Source organism: Phoenix dactylifera, chromosome 3 (assembly GCF_009389715.1).
Source record: "Phoenix dactylifera cultivar Barhee BC4 chromosome 3, palm_55x_up_171113_PBpolish2nd_filt_p, whole genome shotgun sequence".
In the NCBI taxonomy this organism is placed as follows: domain Eukaryota; kingdom Viridiplantae; phylum Streptophyta; class Magnoliopsida; order Arecales; family Arecaceae; genus Phoenix; species Phoenix dactylifera.
Genome location: NC_052394.1, coordinates 13,984,624 through 14,000,438, shown reverse-complemented (window position 1 = coordinate 14,000,438; position 15,815 = coordinate 13,984,624). Strand labels below are relative to the sequence as shown.

Here is a 15,815-nt window from a genome sequence, read left to right as displayed (position 1 = left end):
TGGGCATTATTGTATCTCTTTTCTTGATGTACAACACTTGATTGTTAGCTTTCTAAGTGAATATAGGTTAAATAGATTATACATGTTCAATGCTCAGACCTGATATATTTATCAAACAAGTTAAGCAGATCAGATTAGAATACCTATTTATTAAACATGACATGTTGAATTTTCAAATTTTGATCTTTTATAAATAGATCAGATTCTAATCTAATCCACATCTGACTTGATCTATATACGACCCAACTCAACATGATTGCCATCTTTAGGCAAATCCCAAATGTCATATGTCACACTCTTTTTCTCTGAAGAAGGCTCTTTTTGATTTTTTGATGGTACATCTTTAAATATTAGCTCCAGATAACTTGCATGGAGAAGCTTTCAACACAACCCTGAAAAAACAACAGTTATTATAATTGTCACTGTAACTGGTGGAAAATGATTTTAGTACGAAATCACTATAATATGAAAACGGCATTGCTAAAACCTTGCGCTTACTCTCGAGCCACCCCCCCCCCTCCCTCTTCTATTACGGTGTGCTAAAGTTAAAATGGAAAGTTGACTGTTAGGAGTGAACAGCTCTTTGACTTCCATTAGACGCATCTAATTGCACTCTGTTGCTTGTAAACTCATCCTCTTATCTAATAGACTCATCTTTCTCCTGGTCCAGGATCTTTTTAAATGAAAACAAGTAAGACTTTAGTTCATGATGAAAAAGACTTTAGTTCTTATATATTGCATAAACTCTTGAGCATGTGTAAGAGGGCCGCGGGCAAGTTATTTTGATGTTAGATTGAGAGCATGATTTCCAGCAAAAGTTGATATGGCTGGCGAGGAGACATTTGGTCCCTTCATGATCGACATCAAGCTGTTCATAGTCTTACTTACAAGTTCTTGAAAAGGCGTCGTTTGATCACGCTTTTAACTTATCTCTCAATCTTCCAAGCTTACTTAGCCTGGGAGACCATTGGAAGTGTGAGACAGGCCCTCATCCAATTGCAGAAACCAAGTTTTCCTTCTTCTAATTCGTCTCAGTGGCTGATCATTTACTTCAGAATATTTTGTTTAACCTAGAGTTTCAGTATGCTAACCTCTACAATAATGCTGATCTCCAATCTTGCACAGTGTCATAATATTTTTCTGTCGGGATGTAGGTTTTTGCTTGATACCTGCATTGCACATGTAGAACTCTAGAACAACTCTAGGCTAAAGGCATCCCTAAGAATATTTATTCCATAAGAATAGTTAATCTGCAAATTATTCATACTTCTGTTTGATTACAATTTCTAGAACAACTCTTGGCTAAAGGCATCCTTTTTCCATCAAGAAAAAACGAGACAGCAATTAAAAGGGGTCCTATTCTTATATATATATATATATATGTTATTCCAAGTATCCATTAAGATATTCATTTCATAAATAAATATTCTAAGTTTTTTCGTCTGATAGAATGAATAAAGCTTCAATTTCAAGTCTTATTCCTGCTTGATGGAACTAAACACAGCCTTGCTGTCTATGATTGAAGTGCTAAATTTATCCTACTTCTAAGAAACATAGGATAGTAAGAGAGCAGCTAAATCTAATCTTTTTGTTCTTAAAAGTCTGAAGCAAGGAGTACAATGCCCGTTGGGAAGAAGAGACATCACGCTCGGAGGCTGGCCACCTTACATGAAGAACATACTGGCACCAACTTTATGGGCGAGTGATCCCTCTGATTGGCACTCACAATATGGAGCTCAAAACATGCCATGTGACCAGATGCCACATGTAAGAATGGTCTTGTGATGTCTCATGTCCATGGCCCCAGTGCCTAATATGATAAAAAAAAACAAAGTCATGTCAATATCATGACTTCGTCCAGAAAACATGGAGATGTAGGGCTCAACTGCAAACTGATGATGCTGACTTATAGAGCAATGTCTATTTTTCATAGACAAACTCAAGAGTTGATAACTGAAGGATAGAGAAGAATTGTAGAGTATCATCAGAGATTGGGGGAAGGGAAGACTCTTTAATTTTCATTTCCATTTTCTTTAACACCAAAAGAAAAACAAACAACAAACAGAAAACAACATAATTATGATGTTCATAAAAAATATTACGATCATTATAGGATAGTGATAGTAATGGCAATAGTACCAATAACAATAACAACTAATAATGATGACAAGGATACGACGAAAGAGAGAGAGGGAGGGAGGGAACAAAACCAAGTCAAAAGTCTCAAGTTTTCACTTGTTGATAAAAAAATAAGTCAAACACATCAAAATAAACTCAAGCATATAATAACTCAGTAGAAAAGAAACCAAAATTAATATTCAGTACAAAACCTGTTCATTTTAAATGGAAAAATTCAAATTAATGTTATTGATTTTATTTTCCATAAGACCACCTCGACATCCATTTGGCTTTCCAAGCAACTACATTCAGCCATTCGAGCCATTTTCATTATTTGCACTAAATAATGCATATAAGCATAGTTTATCCAAAGATGTCAGACAGCTCATACACAACATTCAGCCAGCAATCATCTACCTCACTACATGTATAACTCAACATACTGTCATGAGAGAAAACCTTTTGGATTTTATTAGAAAGGACATCATCTTTCATTTATTTTAATACAAAATACACAACCTAGTTTCACGTCCCTCCAGAATTCATCCTTCCAGCTTGTTCAGATTCAGCATGCACATATTCATCCCTAAACACCACCATGCCATCAAAAAGCATTAAAGAAAAGGAAAAGATAAAGGAGTCACAAAATTTGAATGAAGAAAAGTCACAGGTAGGACATCACCGCCAGGTTATCCTTTAGTATACAGGTGATGATGCCAGGCTTGTCTTGACACTCAAGAAAATGATGATATTATACCAGATCAAAACCAAGGATAGTGTCCTTGGCCAAGATCAGGAACAACTGGAAATATATCAAAACCCACTTTCGGGTTACCTCTTGGTGAACATAATCCAGAAAAATGTCCTTGAAAAACCCATATAACTGCCAGTATATTGAGAAAATCAGTAAGGAAGTAGTCACTGTAGATTTTGACACGAGAAGCAGCGCTGGTATGAGAGTGTAGGTTATTTTTTGGGAAAGCTCCATTCTCTTAATCTTCGAGCTTTCATTCCCCAATCCACTTTTTCGTTCTTTTAAATGACTCCCCTCCAAATTCCAATGGGCTAAAAGCAATAATCTTCGAGCAATCTCCTTCCTTTCCATTACATGTGGTCTGCAAAAGCTTTTCATAAAACATTGTTCTGACCAAATCAATAAAAACTTGAAGATAAAAGCCAAAGTCAGAAACTGAAATTCAGTATCAATCAAAACTACAAATGAGGGGCTGGTGGAATTGCCTACATTCTTTTCAGCTGAATTACAAAGCTGAGAAATGATCTTGTTGGACAGATGTGTCACAGTTCCACCATGTGCCATCCCAGAAAACCAACGAGGCAATCCTTGTGTACCAGCATGAACCAATTTGATCGGGTGGCTCTTGGGGATTTGTTCATACACCCAAATCTGCATATAGAGTGAACTCCATGAAACACTGATGCACAAAACAAAAAAAAGTAATGGAAGTGAAATTTAATTGAGCAAAATTATTGCCTCCAGGGTAACATCAAAGGCACATTTATCAATGTCATTCGAAGCTTGCCCCTATCTTATCAACTTTATGGACATAATTGTGGAGGGTGGTGCATCTTTTACTCGGACACTTTGCTAGACGATGATCTGGCAGACTCCCTCAGAAAGGTTGACGAAAACCAGTCTTTATACAAAAAATATCTTAGCTTTTGCATCTTTCTGACCCACTTGATTTAAGGCTCTTATCTTCCACTCATTCTTTTCCAACAATATAACATTAAAAAGATACTGGTTCTATAAGATGAGGTTGTTGATATAAGCATTTGAATTGTTGACTTCAAGGGCATTATAACTTTTATTGCAGTGGCAATTACAAAACTTTCATAAGACAGAACAACAAATAACAGAAGTTAAATTTAACTGAGCTAACTGTGCCGAGAGTAGTATCATAGGCAGACCTATTACATGATTTTAGCAGCCAGGCTCTATCTTTCTTAAGCTTCAGGACATAATTATGAAGGGTGGTATATCTTTCAACTCACACACTTTGGTGAGGCAATAATTTGGCAAACTTATAGGGGAACCTTCTTTTTGGTAGGGAGGAAAAACTTAGCTTTCTCATCTCTTCGGCCCGCTCGAGTTATGGCAATTATCTTCCTCTCATTCTTTTTCCCACAATATATCACAAAAAAGTCAATCGTTCCTGCAGATGAAATTGTTGATTTAACATTTAATTAGTTGACTTCAACTGCATTGTGACTGTTGTTGGAGCAGCATTTATGCTGCCATTTTGCAGGAAGTTTAGAAAGAAACGGAGGACATGTGTTTTTCCACAATGTTATTTCAAGTTCATGGCCTATCAAGATGAATCAAAGCCTCATGGCAATGCACCTGAGCATGTATAAGACGAAACTGTTGGATTTTCACATCATTGGGCATATGCATGCACAGGCATGTTCACTTCTTGCAAACAAGGATATACAAATTTAGCATTTATTTAGGAGGTATTAGCAGATATAACAAATTTTGCTACAAAATTTACAAGATAACTCGTCTTTTTCCACAATTGTCATAATATTTCTTATATTTTCTGATTTTCCCTTATTTTTATTGTGAAAACTAAGTTTCCAGTGTTGACCTATTCTTTGTTGAAACTTGTTTGAATAGAACATAAAGATATGTTTAGCCAAAGGATTGGCCAAGACATCCTAGCAAATTGATGTTAAAAATTGAGAAAGAGATAGGAAGTAAGAAGCATAGGATTGCACATTATAGAAGAAAAAAGTAAACAGAAAGTGGGAAAATGAGAAGCGAAGGCCTCAACTGTACAAAATGAAGCAACAAAATGAAAATGTAGAGAAGAGAACATGAATGTGAACAAATGAAATAAATGAACAAGAAACAAAGAAGAATATGAACATGAATTATAAAGGGGATGGAAAAGAAGATGGGAAAGAAAAAGAGAAACTGCTGGTTATCATTGCAGCTGCCAACAAATAGAAAGCAAGAAAGGAAAAGAGAAGACACAGGTGAAACAAAAGGCAGACTGCCAGTGTTGGCTGCTAGAGTTTTTGACGGAAAACAAAAAGAGAATCATAATTAACCGGGAAAGGAAGACTGGGAGAGAGCACTGCTACTGGCAGTTCCAGCAGTTGCCATAACAGAAAAGGACAAGAACAGGAACGAGGAGAGAAAAGACAAGAAATTATAAGAAAGAAAGGGGGAAAAGAAAAAGAGACATTGCCAATAGAAACAAGGAAGGTGAAGTTTGTGTTCAAGTGTGTGCATGAGAGAGAGAGGGGGGGAGGGCAAGGGAAAGAAGAAGACTCAGTTGGATACTCTTCTAAAATCTAATATTTTCTTAACTCCTAGAAATTACCATTCATTTGGGTGGGACATCGATCTTGACACGACTACTGTCCAGATTATTTGATCAATATGTCTTTACAAGCATTACATTGTTTCTAGTTGCCCATACAAAACATGCTAGCTGTCCCTGACCAGACTCAAGCTCAGGTTTAACAAATCTCCAAAAGCCATTAGAACAACTCAAGAACTCTATAGAAATTAAAATTATTCCTATACAAACAAAGTATGCAGAAAAGGCAACTCTCTAGCTCTAGAACGCCAAGTGTCAGGATCCTAGAACTTAAAGCAACTCAGCCCCATAGTAATGATTCAGTCCTCTATAAGAAAACTAGACACCAAAGAACAATAGGAGAGTAAACTCAGTATTGTAAGACTGCAGGACAACAAATGAAGGTTTGCGAGGAATTAGGACAGCAAACACATGCTTTTAAAGAAACTAGGAGGGAAATGTTGACAATTAAAGGCAAATCAAAAAATTCAGTACAACATTGAAACATATGACGTAGAGCAATATCTGATCATAAGGTCAACTCATGCGGACTTTATTTTTCTTTCGGCAATAAAAATCATGAATATAGTTACAAACAGCAAGCAAACCCGTATTACAATATGACTAAGAGATAACTGGTACTATATTAGTAAAGTACAACTGCTGTACAGGTTTTTACAACTAATAATTGAAGTAATGCATGCGCCTAGGATGCTTGTAATATGTCAGAAATGTTTATCCAAATGCATATAAGAGTTCCAATGAGGTTTGCAAGAACATAAAAGGCCCATCCAACTGCCAGAAGGCATGTCAAAATGACTAAGATTCTTGTACAGCTTTTCAGGAGATCTATTAAGCATCCGGCCAAGGTATCAAGAATTCCATTATCCCGTTATAACAACCCCCCAGGGAAACCATTATTGACCACTATAGAAATAATGATGATAATGAGAATAACAGCAAAAATTACAATGATAATTTTCATTACAATTATTATAATGATGATAAGTGATAATGATATCAGCAACAACAACAACTTAACAATGATACTTGACAAAATAACAGTTTGCCGATCATAATAATATATTTTTTCGGCTTATGCATCCATATGCCAAAGTATGGATGCGTTGTGATAATTTAATTTTCAAAACAGGGAAAAGATTAGGTAACATGGAATCAGCAGATTCTTGCGCAATAAGTTAACAACATTGTAGAAAGATCATCAAACTGATGCTTTCAAGACTATTTTCTCATGCATTTCCTAAGCAGCAGCATCAGCCAATCAAAAATTTAAAGCGAGAGTCTTTTTTTCCCTTTTAATCTTTCTCCTTTCCACTTCTCAAACCCTAAAGTTTTCAACTTTTACATCAGGAATTAAACAGAAACAACTAAAGCACACAGCAGATCAAAAACCACCAAGTCCGAAGCCCATAGAGGAGAAGAGGCGAACGACGAGGACAGAGGAGAAGGCGAACCTTTCTGGAGCCAACGAGGGCGTTGTGCGGTAGAGAGCCGGCCGAATCCAGCACGGGTACAGCGGATCTGGAATCGTGCAGCGGGTGGAGGAGTGGCGGGGAGGCGAGTGTAGAACTCGGAGGCATAGGGAGGAGGAGGAGGGAATGGCAGTGTCAATCAGGAAGAAGGAGGGGTGGAAGAGGCGGGCTATGCTTAGGGTTTTGGATCGGGTCAGGAAACGGGCAGCCATGGCCGTCGCCTCTCTCGGCGTCCACACTAAGGTGGTGGGGTGGGCGACGATGTCGCGACGGGGACAAATAGAACGCCTTCAGTTCACGCTTTTTTTTTTCATAACGGGCTTCAAGCCATTTGCTGCTTAACCCGAAGGCCTCATGGAGTCGGACTATTTAAATCTAAACAGGGTCTTCGCAGTATCTATGAGCCTCGGAGAGGTGCTTCTGCTTACTCAGAATAGATAGGATACCAATATTTACTTTTATTTTTCAAAAGTTCCAGAAGAAACAGGAGATTAAAAGAAACATAAATTATATCTAGCACTAAAGAATTTAATAAATAATGCAACCGGCTGTGCTAATGCAAGAGCAATTTGAGCAGCAGATTTATAAAATAGTAAATTGAAGAAGTTATTACATAAAAAAAATAAACCAATTTAACAAAAATAAAATCACCAATAATCCGAACATTCCTGGTATAAAAAAACGGAAAAAAAATTATCACTAAGGGAAATAAGTGGCAAGTTGTATGTCACGATGCTTCATTTTGGATGATTGAAGCTATGTCTCATTCCTTCCCTGATTTATTACAACACCTGGATGTTTGCCTCTTTCTTTAATATTATTGCACATGGTTGTACATGACGTTTTAAAAATGACTTTATGTCTCAGATGGTGTACTTTATCTGGAAGCCCTTACCTTCCAGTTTTCTCAAGGTTAATTTCAATGGACGTGTGCTAAATGGTGACAGAAGGAAATGTGCTGGCTTTATTATCAGAGGCCCAAATTCCAGAATGATTATGGCTGGTGGTTGCCAAATTTTCAATATCTCGATCCTGGAGGTTGAGTTGAGGGCGGCATGGGCTGAGCTAGGCTATGTTTGGCGAGTGCTGCAGGCTAGTGCGGTACTATTTGAGAGAGATTCAGCCACGATCATTGGATGGGTTCAGTGGACTGTTTGCGGTGCGGGTGAGTTCTATCTCTTGATCCTTGATGTTGGAGCCATGATCTATGGTAGAGGGCCTTCTAGACTATGCATGTCTCCAGAGAGACCAATGGGGCTGTAGACTGAGTGGGCCTTAGGAAGAGTGAGCTGTCTACTGAGATATGCTGTATTTTGACTTTTTTTGATGTATCCATACTAGAATTGTATGAATCATCCGTTTCAATAAAAAAAAAAAAAATTATTAGAACTAATGTTAATTACAAGCATCTTACCATCAATGAAGTTTGCAGTACTTCTGCAAGGCACTGGAGTAGCTGGGGCGCTTTGAGTCCCCTCTATCTCCAAGCTGCCCCCACCCCTTGAGTATTCAAGATCAATTTTGATGGGTTTGTACCTAATTTCTATTGCTCAAATTGGATTTGCAGGCAGCTAAATAATGGCAGGCTTGTACATGTCATTTCGATTCATTTCTCCTCCTATTCTTTTGGCAGAGGTTCAGGACAGATTGGAGGGTTTTGGGCAGTGCATTCTATGATCATCATGCCTCACATATGGATTGAGGGTGATTCGAGCACCATCATTTAGTTAGATCATCATTCTTTTGGCAGTCATATAAACAATTCTCTTCTTCAGATTTTTTGGCTGCCAAGAGTGTCATTCAGGCAATTCAGGCTTTTAAACCATCTCATATTTATGAAGAGAGCAATCAACTGGCTAACTGGTTGTGTGGTAGCCAAAACAGATGCCATCAGTTTCGCAGCTGAATCCGATGGTTATTTTTTCTTTCAATTTGAGGCTTAGACTGCCACCGTAGCCCAAAGAAGGGGAGAAAAATCAAGATCTCCAGATCAAAGGATCAATTAATGGTCTACCCTTTTTTCTCTTTTGTGAGAAAACAAGATTCCAAAGAAAGATGAGTCCGGGTTGTCAAAGCCAGGATCCAAAGAAAATTATATCAAAATCTGAGAAGGTCAAATAAAATCACATCCAGAAAACAAATCAATAAAAGTATCAGATATAAAAGGTGCTGCTATGTTTTAGTTTATTCTATATCCCATATATGTACACTTTGCAACCTATAGTATCCAAGAGAAGCATTAAATGTATGCTTCTATTCAAAACGCAGACCATTTTCTTTAATTGCCACCCCTAGTTTATAGGCTTCATAATAGCTGCAAGCCAAGAAAATAATCTCATATTAGAATTAGATTCTGAACTATAAATCAACTAATTTTTTATACTACAAATTCTTTAGCCATATAATTGCCACCTTTTGTGTCCGGCAGTTACTCAATTTGACAACCACATACATTCTATGTGTACAGTATGTTGCAAACATTATCGATTTGATAACTAAAAACGGAATATCTAGTTTTACATACCAATATCTTTGGTAAACTAAGTCATAATACTGTTTTTATTAAGTTTCCTGGATATATGCCAATGCCGTGGAGTGAATAAAAACAGAGCAAATTAACTCCCTTGGCAGCTGCCATGGATATAGATTTTACTCCACCTACATATTTATGGTAATATTATGCTTATGTGAGCTTTGTCATTATTCTATAGATCTAGCATCACATATTAATAGCCTCCAAATAAATAAACAAAATTATGAGATGCTGTACTATCCCAAACCGTCTGCTACAAAGTGTATTATATCGGATCGAAACTGGTATGAAATACATATTCGGGTCGGTACATACTCTGTATCGACCCATATTGAGGCATACCAAGGCGTACTGATACATACTGAGGCGTGCTGACCCATACCGAGATAAAAAGTGAGAAAAATAGCTAGAGAGCTATTTGTGTACATGGATATATATATCGTACTATACTGATCCATATCATACTAAATCGGAAACATACTGCTACGGTACCTGACATCGAAATTGCAGTCCTTGAACAAAACAATCTGGTCAACCTCCAGATTATTCATTGAGCAACCAAAATCACAAATAATTGCTTTAATATTGCCTTACAAGTTGTTTTTTCACATCTTCACCATCTGCCCATACTTCTAAATAAATAATTTTAAATCAAATGGAAAATTGAATGGAAGGATCTGAAGAAAGTTCTCTTCATCAGACACCACAATTCCCCTCAACTTCATTTTGGAGTCTTTTCAAGAATTAGTGTATTCACTGCTGAAAGCTGATCAACTAGCATACCACTATTGGAATCAAGGGCAATCCACAAAATCTACAATGATGGACAGTTCAGCATGGCTAGTCCAAGAGTTTGTGATTTTAGCTGGTGCAGATGATGAGCTCCACTAATGAATAGGAATTGATGAAGGAAAAGTTCAGGGTGAGAGCACATGGGAGCAAATTTTCTCAATGTTTTAAGTGCTTCATATAGCAGAGTCAAAAAATCATGTAGAAAAGATGGAGCTCAGAGGGAGATGCATTTCCATCTTTTATTTCTATCAAATAACTCACAATTGGCATTTGCTGACAATGTTGATAGGAAAAATGGGTCAAAGAGGTAGAAAGGCAAATGAGGAACTGTAAGAAAAATAATGTCCCCTCGGTTATTATGGAGAAAAGTTGAAGTTATGGGATAGGAAAAAAAAAGAAAGAAAACAGTGAGGAGAGGTGATTGCTATGTTATTTTCAAAGGTGGGCTAGAGAGATTCTGAAGTTTGTGCAAGAGTGAGAAGTTGGGTGGGAGAGTCATGAGGGGTTCATCACCACTTTTCTTCAGCCAAGCCAACGCCATCGCATATCCTAAAGCTCGACCAACTGGAACAGCGACAGCATTGCCAATTTGGCGATATCTGCAAGTTCATTACATCGACTTCAGAACACAAGAGAATTTCAAGACAGATTAACATTAGATGGCATGGGAAGTAATAACAACCAACTAATGTCTTTAATATCTCATGATACAATTAGAAAATCAGCAACCCAGTGATTGAAAATTTACTAGCGAGCAAACATGACACATTGCTCGAGTGAAATCTGAGCATATTTACATAAGTAGCTTTCTAACATACTGCCACATTTCATAATGATGGCAAAGCATGTAAAATAACAAAAAGGTGCAAGAAATGTCAACCACCACAGATACAAAACAAAAATTCAACAAAAGAATGATCTCTTGGGAGAAAAGCAAAAAAAGAAAAAAAGGTAATTCCTCTGAAAAACATTCTACAAAGAGTCCAATATTTAAGCAACCTTTGCAAGCCATAGCCTATAAATACAAATTTATAAGTAGACAAAACAAAGGGTGCAACAGAGCGTACCTGAGTATTAAGCTTCTCAGGCTATCTGTTTATATAAATAGTGTATTCAAGCTTGAGCCAAGATTGACATCAGATGTGTTTGATGATCTCTAATAGTCTAATTATTTAATAATTTTCTGAAATTTGCCTGGAAATTTCTGACTTAGAGGCATTTTCGGTTGGTGTTTGCTGTTTGGCAAAACACAGGATCAAGTTGGAAAAGTTCAATCATTGAAGCTTCTTGGGACTCTTTCCCGTTCCTTATTACCACAATGAAAGAGTAAATACAAGACCACTAGCTTTTATACCCTGTCCAACAAGTGGAGCTTGGTTGGATTCATGGACCTTTAGACCAATCATCACATGTGCACTCAGCTCGGCTAGCTCATCATGCCGTGCCATGCACGTGCTCAAACATGGCAGGACCGCAGGCCAGCTGGTCGGCCATGAACGTGCAGAATGTGTCATGTACTCTCTGGTCAGCTTTCCAATCTTGCATTTGATTTAGATAATCACAGAAGTCAATGGGCCACTAGCCATTGGAGGCCCTTTAATTGGTTTCTCCATGGACTAGCTGTTGGCCACAATAGCTCTTTTCAGATAGCAACTGTCCAGCTCTATAACCGGCATGTCTCTAGCTAGATGTTGGATCTCCTTGACTTCCAGATGTGGGTTATTGGAAAATCAAATAGTAAAGCAATATATTAACTGTCTGGTTTTAATGGTCCCAGCACCAGAGTTCCAAGAGATAACAACGAGAAAGCTAAAAAGTAAGGTGTTGCCTTCCCATTCCTTTGAGAAGCCTTGCCCTCTTCAAATCCTTTTATCCTTCCCTCCACAATTTCCACACTACTACTCTAATATTTGATCTTTCAAATTATTTCGACACTTTTCTCTAGGTGATTTGATGGAGTCATCAGGCCATCTATCTCCACATGCTCACGTTGTGCTTGGAGGCAATCAAACATTATCGAGATCAGTTGTACCTAGGGAGCATACCTTTTGATCACCTGCATGAGAGGGGTAATCTTGCTCTTAAGGGAGTGCCTGGCACACCTCCAATTCAAGCACATCAAAAATGTTTTTTCAAAGTTTTAAGAATTCTCAATTTTTCATTTATTTTTCCAAATCCAACTTTCTACCACCAACAAGATGTTCAAGCTTCACTTCTTTCTTAACACAACAAATTTGTCATCAAGCTGAGCTGGAGCTTCTATCCATTTTTGTTGGTCCAAATTACTCAGGCTCAGTTTGTTCATGAGTCTTTACATGAAAGTTTGGGTGTAGCTGGTTTTGTAATCTAGCAAACTCAAGTAGAGCTGGTTATGAAGCTGTGCTTAAGCTATCTATGAACACCTGGTTACATTTTCAGCCCTAAAGCAACCATTTGAAAGGCAGTCATGTAATTAACAATCAAATGACATGAGTGCAGAGGTGAGTAAGCAGCAGCATCAATGACAGCAAGGGATGGCATTCAACAAATTTTCCTCGGCAATACTCAAAAGCGCATACATGGTACCACAAACCTCCAGATAAATAGTTAGAGAACTTCATGCATATCATGATATGTAACTGTAACCAACCTTAAGCAAGTTTTGTGCATGTCCTCCATTCACAGGGGCTCTCTATTGTTTCAATTTTATTGGATATCTCTGAAGAGAACAAACATTAGCAACCTTTGTTTGGATTTATAAAAGTTTTCTCTCTACATCAACCATGAGAATTTGTACTGATCTCCTGGTCAATGCATCTTTGGACAAGAGACAGCATGATATGAAACCTAAAATGTCAAATTGTGGGAATGCTTGACCAACATTCTTGGTGATCACAGTTTGAACCAATGCAACCAGGAAGTGACCACCAAGGTTCTCGCAGACATGTATGAAGTCTGGAAAAATGGAGATTAAAGACAAGAAAGGCTTGTCCAGAAAACTACTTTCCTCTTTAGGGGCACAAATTTAAGCCAAACGGAAACATAATCCCCGTATTCTATGGAAAGTATCCGATTTAGATATATAGAGCTCATAGTTTCAGATATTTAAAGCTTATAGTTTATATCCATAATTCATGAACAAGCCTTCTCTATGAGTCAGTTTTACAAATCTTTCTTATCCACCAATGCTCTCTAGCATTTGAAAGCATGGTTGCATAAGAATGCAATTTTATCACAACAACAATACAGAATCTACATCGCTAACCTTGCCTGTTCATGTTGCATCTCCACCTCCCTCACTAGCCCCATGTATTGCACACAGACCAATCCCCTATTCTCTATGATGAATGATTGTAGGAATTGATATGTAGCCTCCCGCTTTCTCATATTCACTCATATTTTAAAAAAGAAATTAATGCAAGGGAATACATGAAAAAAGAAAGCAAGCGCATGCTAATTAGATTCAGATAAAAGCCTCATTTGCAATTTCAACATGCCCAAATTTTATCAAAATATAAAAGGCTAAAGTGCATAGGTTGGCTTTTACACCACTCACTTGCCGCAGTTGAGTGGCAAGTCTCCTATCCACATGCTAGTTGGAATTAATAAAATGCACACCCATTTTGTGAGCAATACTCCTATTTCTCTTTCACGTTTTATCTAATTTCACATATTATTGCTCTAAGTTTAGTTATGCATATGTTAAATGAAACATCATGTGATTTGCAGGTGCATGTCTACAAAGAATGTTCCAATATCCAAAGTGAACCTAATGCCCGCAGGCCCTGCACTACCATATTTTATATGATGAACTTCCTTTTTTTGCATTTTCTCAAGCTTTAGAGAGAGTAGGATATGTATCTGATTAAACAGAGTCTATAAACTTTCTATCACTATGAAAGAAAAGCATCAATGTCGTCCATGTATCTAAGATTAATCTTTCATAGATCATACACTAACTCAAAGCTAGATATGCAACCTTGAATTAACCTACTACGCTACATCACATGGTCATAAAAAGAAACAAAAGTTAAAGGGAAAATTGATGTAATTGTTTCAGAGAATAATTGAACATGAGTGGTTACCGTTTCTCAAGATGGCTTGTAGTTCCTAAATGTTAACTGAACCATTAGTTTGATTAACTTGAACAACTACTCTAGCAGAAATGCTCAAACAATTTAGCAAGATAAGGGAAGCAAAAGTTGATTTAAAATTAAAAAACATGAATAGTTTGATTTTTGAAAATCATTATAAGTATGCATCCTAAGGATGACTAAATATTTATGAGTATTCCTTCTTTTTTTTTTTGGCCAAGCCACAAATAGTGTCATTTCATTTTTTTTTGCAACCTTTCAGTTCTAAAAGTTAAGCCACAACATTCCAGCTTACACCTTGGACGAAAGAGTAAAATATATTTTTCCTAAAGCAACATTTGCAGGATTGAGCTTCCCATTTAATTATTAGAGAACATTTGGGGGAAAAAAGTGAATTACCTAGACCACAAAATATGAAGATTTATCCCAACTATTAAGGCTAGTTTTATGAATTCCTGCTCCATTGATAATTATAAACTCATAATTTCCATCCTTTTCCAACAGAGGTTCTTCCTTCTTCCTAAACTCATCCACATACATCAAGCGCTTCAACATAAGATATCATCCTCATTCATCATTAGACATGCTCGTACCATCTGAATTGGTACTCTTCCACTTTGTCATCAGCCAGCCTTTTTTGATTACAATTTCAAACCTAAAATTTCTCATTTCTACCATGTCTTCTTTGTTTGGACTCTCTTTATTGCCCAACATTCTGAACCATAGAATGTTTTTCAGAAAATTTTCTCTTTAGCTTCCAGTGCATGAGAAATCACATTAAACCAAGGGAATACCATTCATTCAAAAGCCATTCATTCAAAAGGGGACAAACTTTGACAGAAAAGTATGAAAAAATGGGGAAAATCTTTAAATTTTGTGTCAATATTTGAAAAAAAAATTGGAAAAAAATAATTTTCAATCCCCCAATAGATACCTTTTAATAGTGACAGGGCCGCTGTCCAATCTAAACACATCCTACTCACCCATCTCACTACAAACAAGTTTCTCCTAGTCAAAGTACTTAATCAAGCTCAACTAAGAACAGCTTAACTCATTTTATCACCTAAGAAAATCCACATAAACAATAAATCCCTGTGTGGGTGGACTCAAGGCAAACTAAACTAAAAGAACAAAGAAGATTTCTTATCCAATTGAAAAATCATCCCGTAAAGTGACCTCCATCACCATGGCTCTAAAATGAAGCAACAAGTTTGCCAACAGCATGTTAAGCAAACCATCTCAATGTTGTGTCACTGGAGGGAGTCATGCCCAACACTCACATGGAAAACAAAAGGGTAATTTATTTTAAAAAAGGCAGGAAGAAGAAGAGGAAAAAACAGATAATAGTACCTTTCCCTCACTGTCCCACAGAATCTATAGTAATCAGGAAAGCCTTGCAACCTTGCACATTCTCGAACAGTGAGAACTCGATCTTGCTCAGGGTGTAATATAGCCTAAAAAATTGAGGGTTCTAAGT

General features: G+C 37.1%; 2 protein-coding genes across 5 annotated transcripts in view; both read right to left on the bottom strand.

The window, feature by feature from the left end:
• Positions 1-2,566: 2,566 nt before the first annotated feature.
• Positions 2,567-7,417, bottom strand: LOC103707985. 2 transcript variants are annotated; one of them, XM_017843045.3, is made up of 3 exons: positions 6,923-7,417; positions 3,362-3,523; positions 2,567-3,242 (listed from the first exon to the last, which is right to left on the bottom strand). In XM_017843045.3, the coding sequence occupies exons 1-3, from the start codon at positions 7,046-7,048 to the stop codon at positions 3,126-3,128; spliced, it is 405 nt and encodes a 134-aa protein (XP_017698534.1). In that variant the 5' UTR covers positions 7,049-7,417; the 3' UTR covers positions 2,567-3,125. The 2 variants fall into 2 exon arrangements, with proteins under 2 accessions (XP_017698534.1, XP_017698535.1); XM_017843046.3 differs by having other exon boundaries at positions 2,567-3,233; positions 6,923-7,409.
• Positions 7,418-9,880: 2,463 nt separating this feature from the next.
• Positions 9,881-15,815, bottom strand: part of LOC103707986 (DNA (cytosine-5)-methyltransferase CMT2-like) — a 35,069-nt gene continuing 29,134 nt past the window's right edge. For 2 of the 3 annotated variants that reach the window (XM_008792723.4, XM_039124671.1), the window contains 2 exons: positions 15,689-15,792; positions 9,881-10,864 (listed from right to left, as the gene is read on the bottom strand). In XM_008792723.4, the coding sequence (XP_008790945.1) occupies positions 10,690-10,864; positions 15,689-15,792 (279 nt within the window). In that variant the 3' untranslated portion in view covers positions 9,881-10,689. The remainder of the gene's footprint in view (positions 10,865-15,688; positions 15,793-15,815) is intronic. The other variant, XM_026804991.2, reaches the window with a different exon arrangement.

Excerpts from the sequence above, each read along its gene's own strand:
- LOC103707985 (XM_017843045.3), bottom strand. The coding sequence starts at position 7,048 with ATGCCTCCGAGTTCTACACTCGCCTCCCCGCCACTCCTCCACCCGCTG. Across the intron at positions 3,524-6,922 it reads CCCTCGTTGGCTCCAGAAAG|ATTTGGGTGTATGAACAAAT; the intron begins GTTCGCCTTCTC and ends CTCTATATGCAG. Across the intron at positions 3,243-3,361 it reads GTAATTCAGCTGAAAAGAAT|CTTTTGCAGACCACATGTAA; the intron begins GTAGGCAATTCC and ends TTTTATGAAAAG.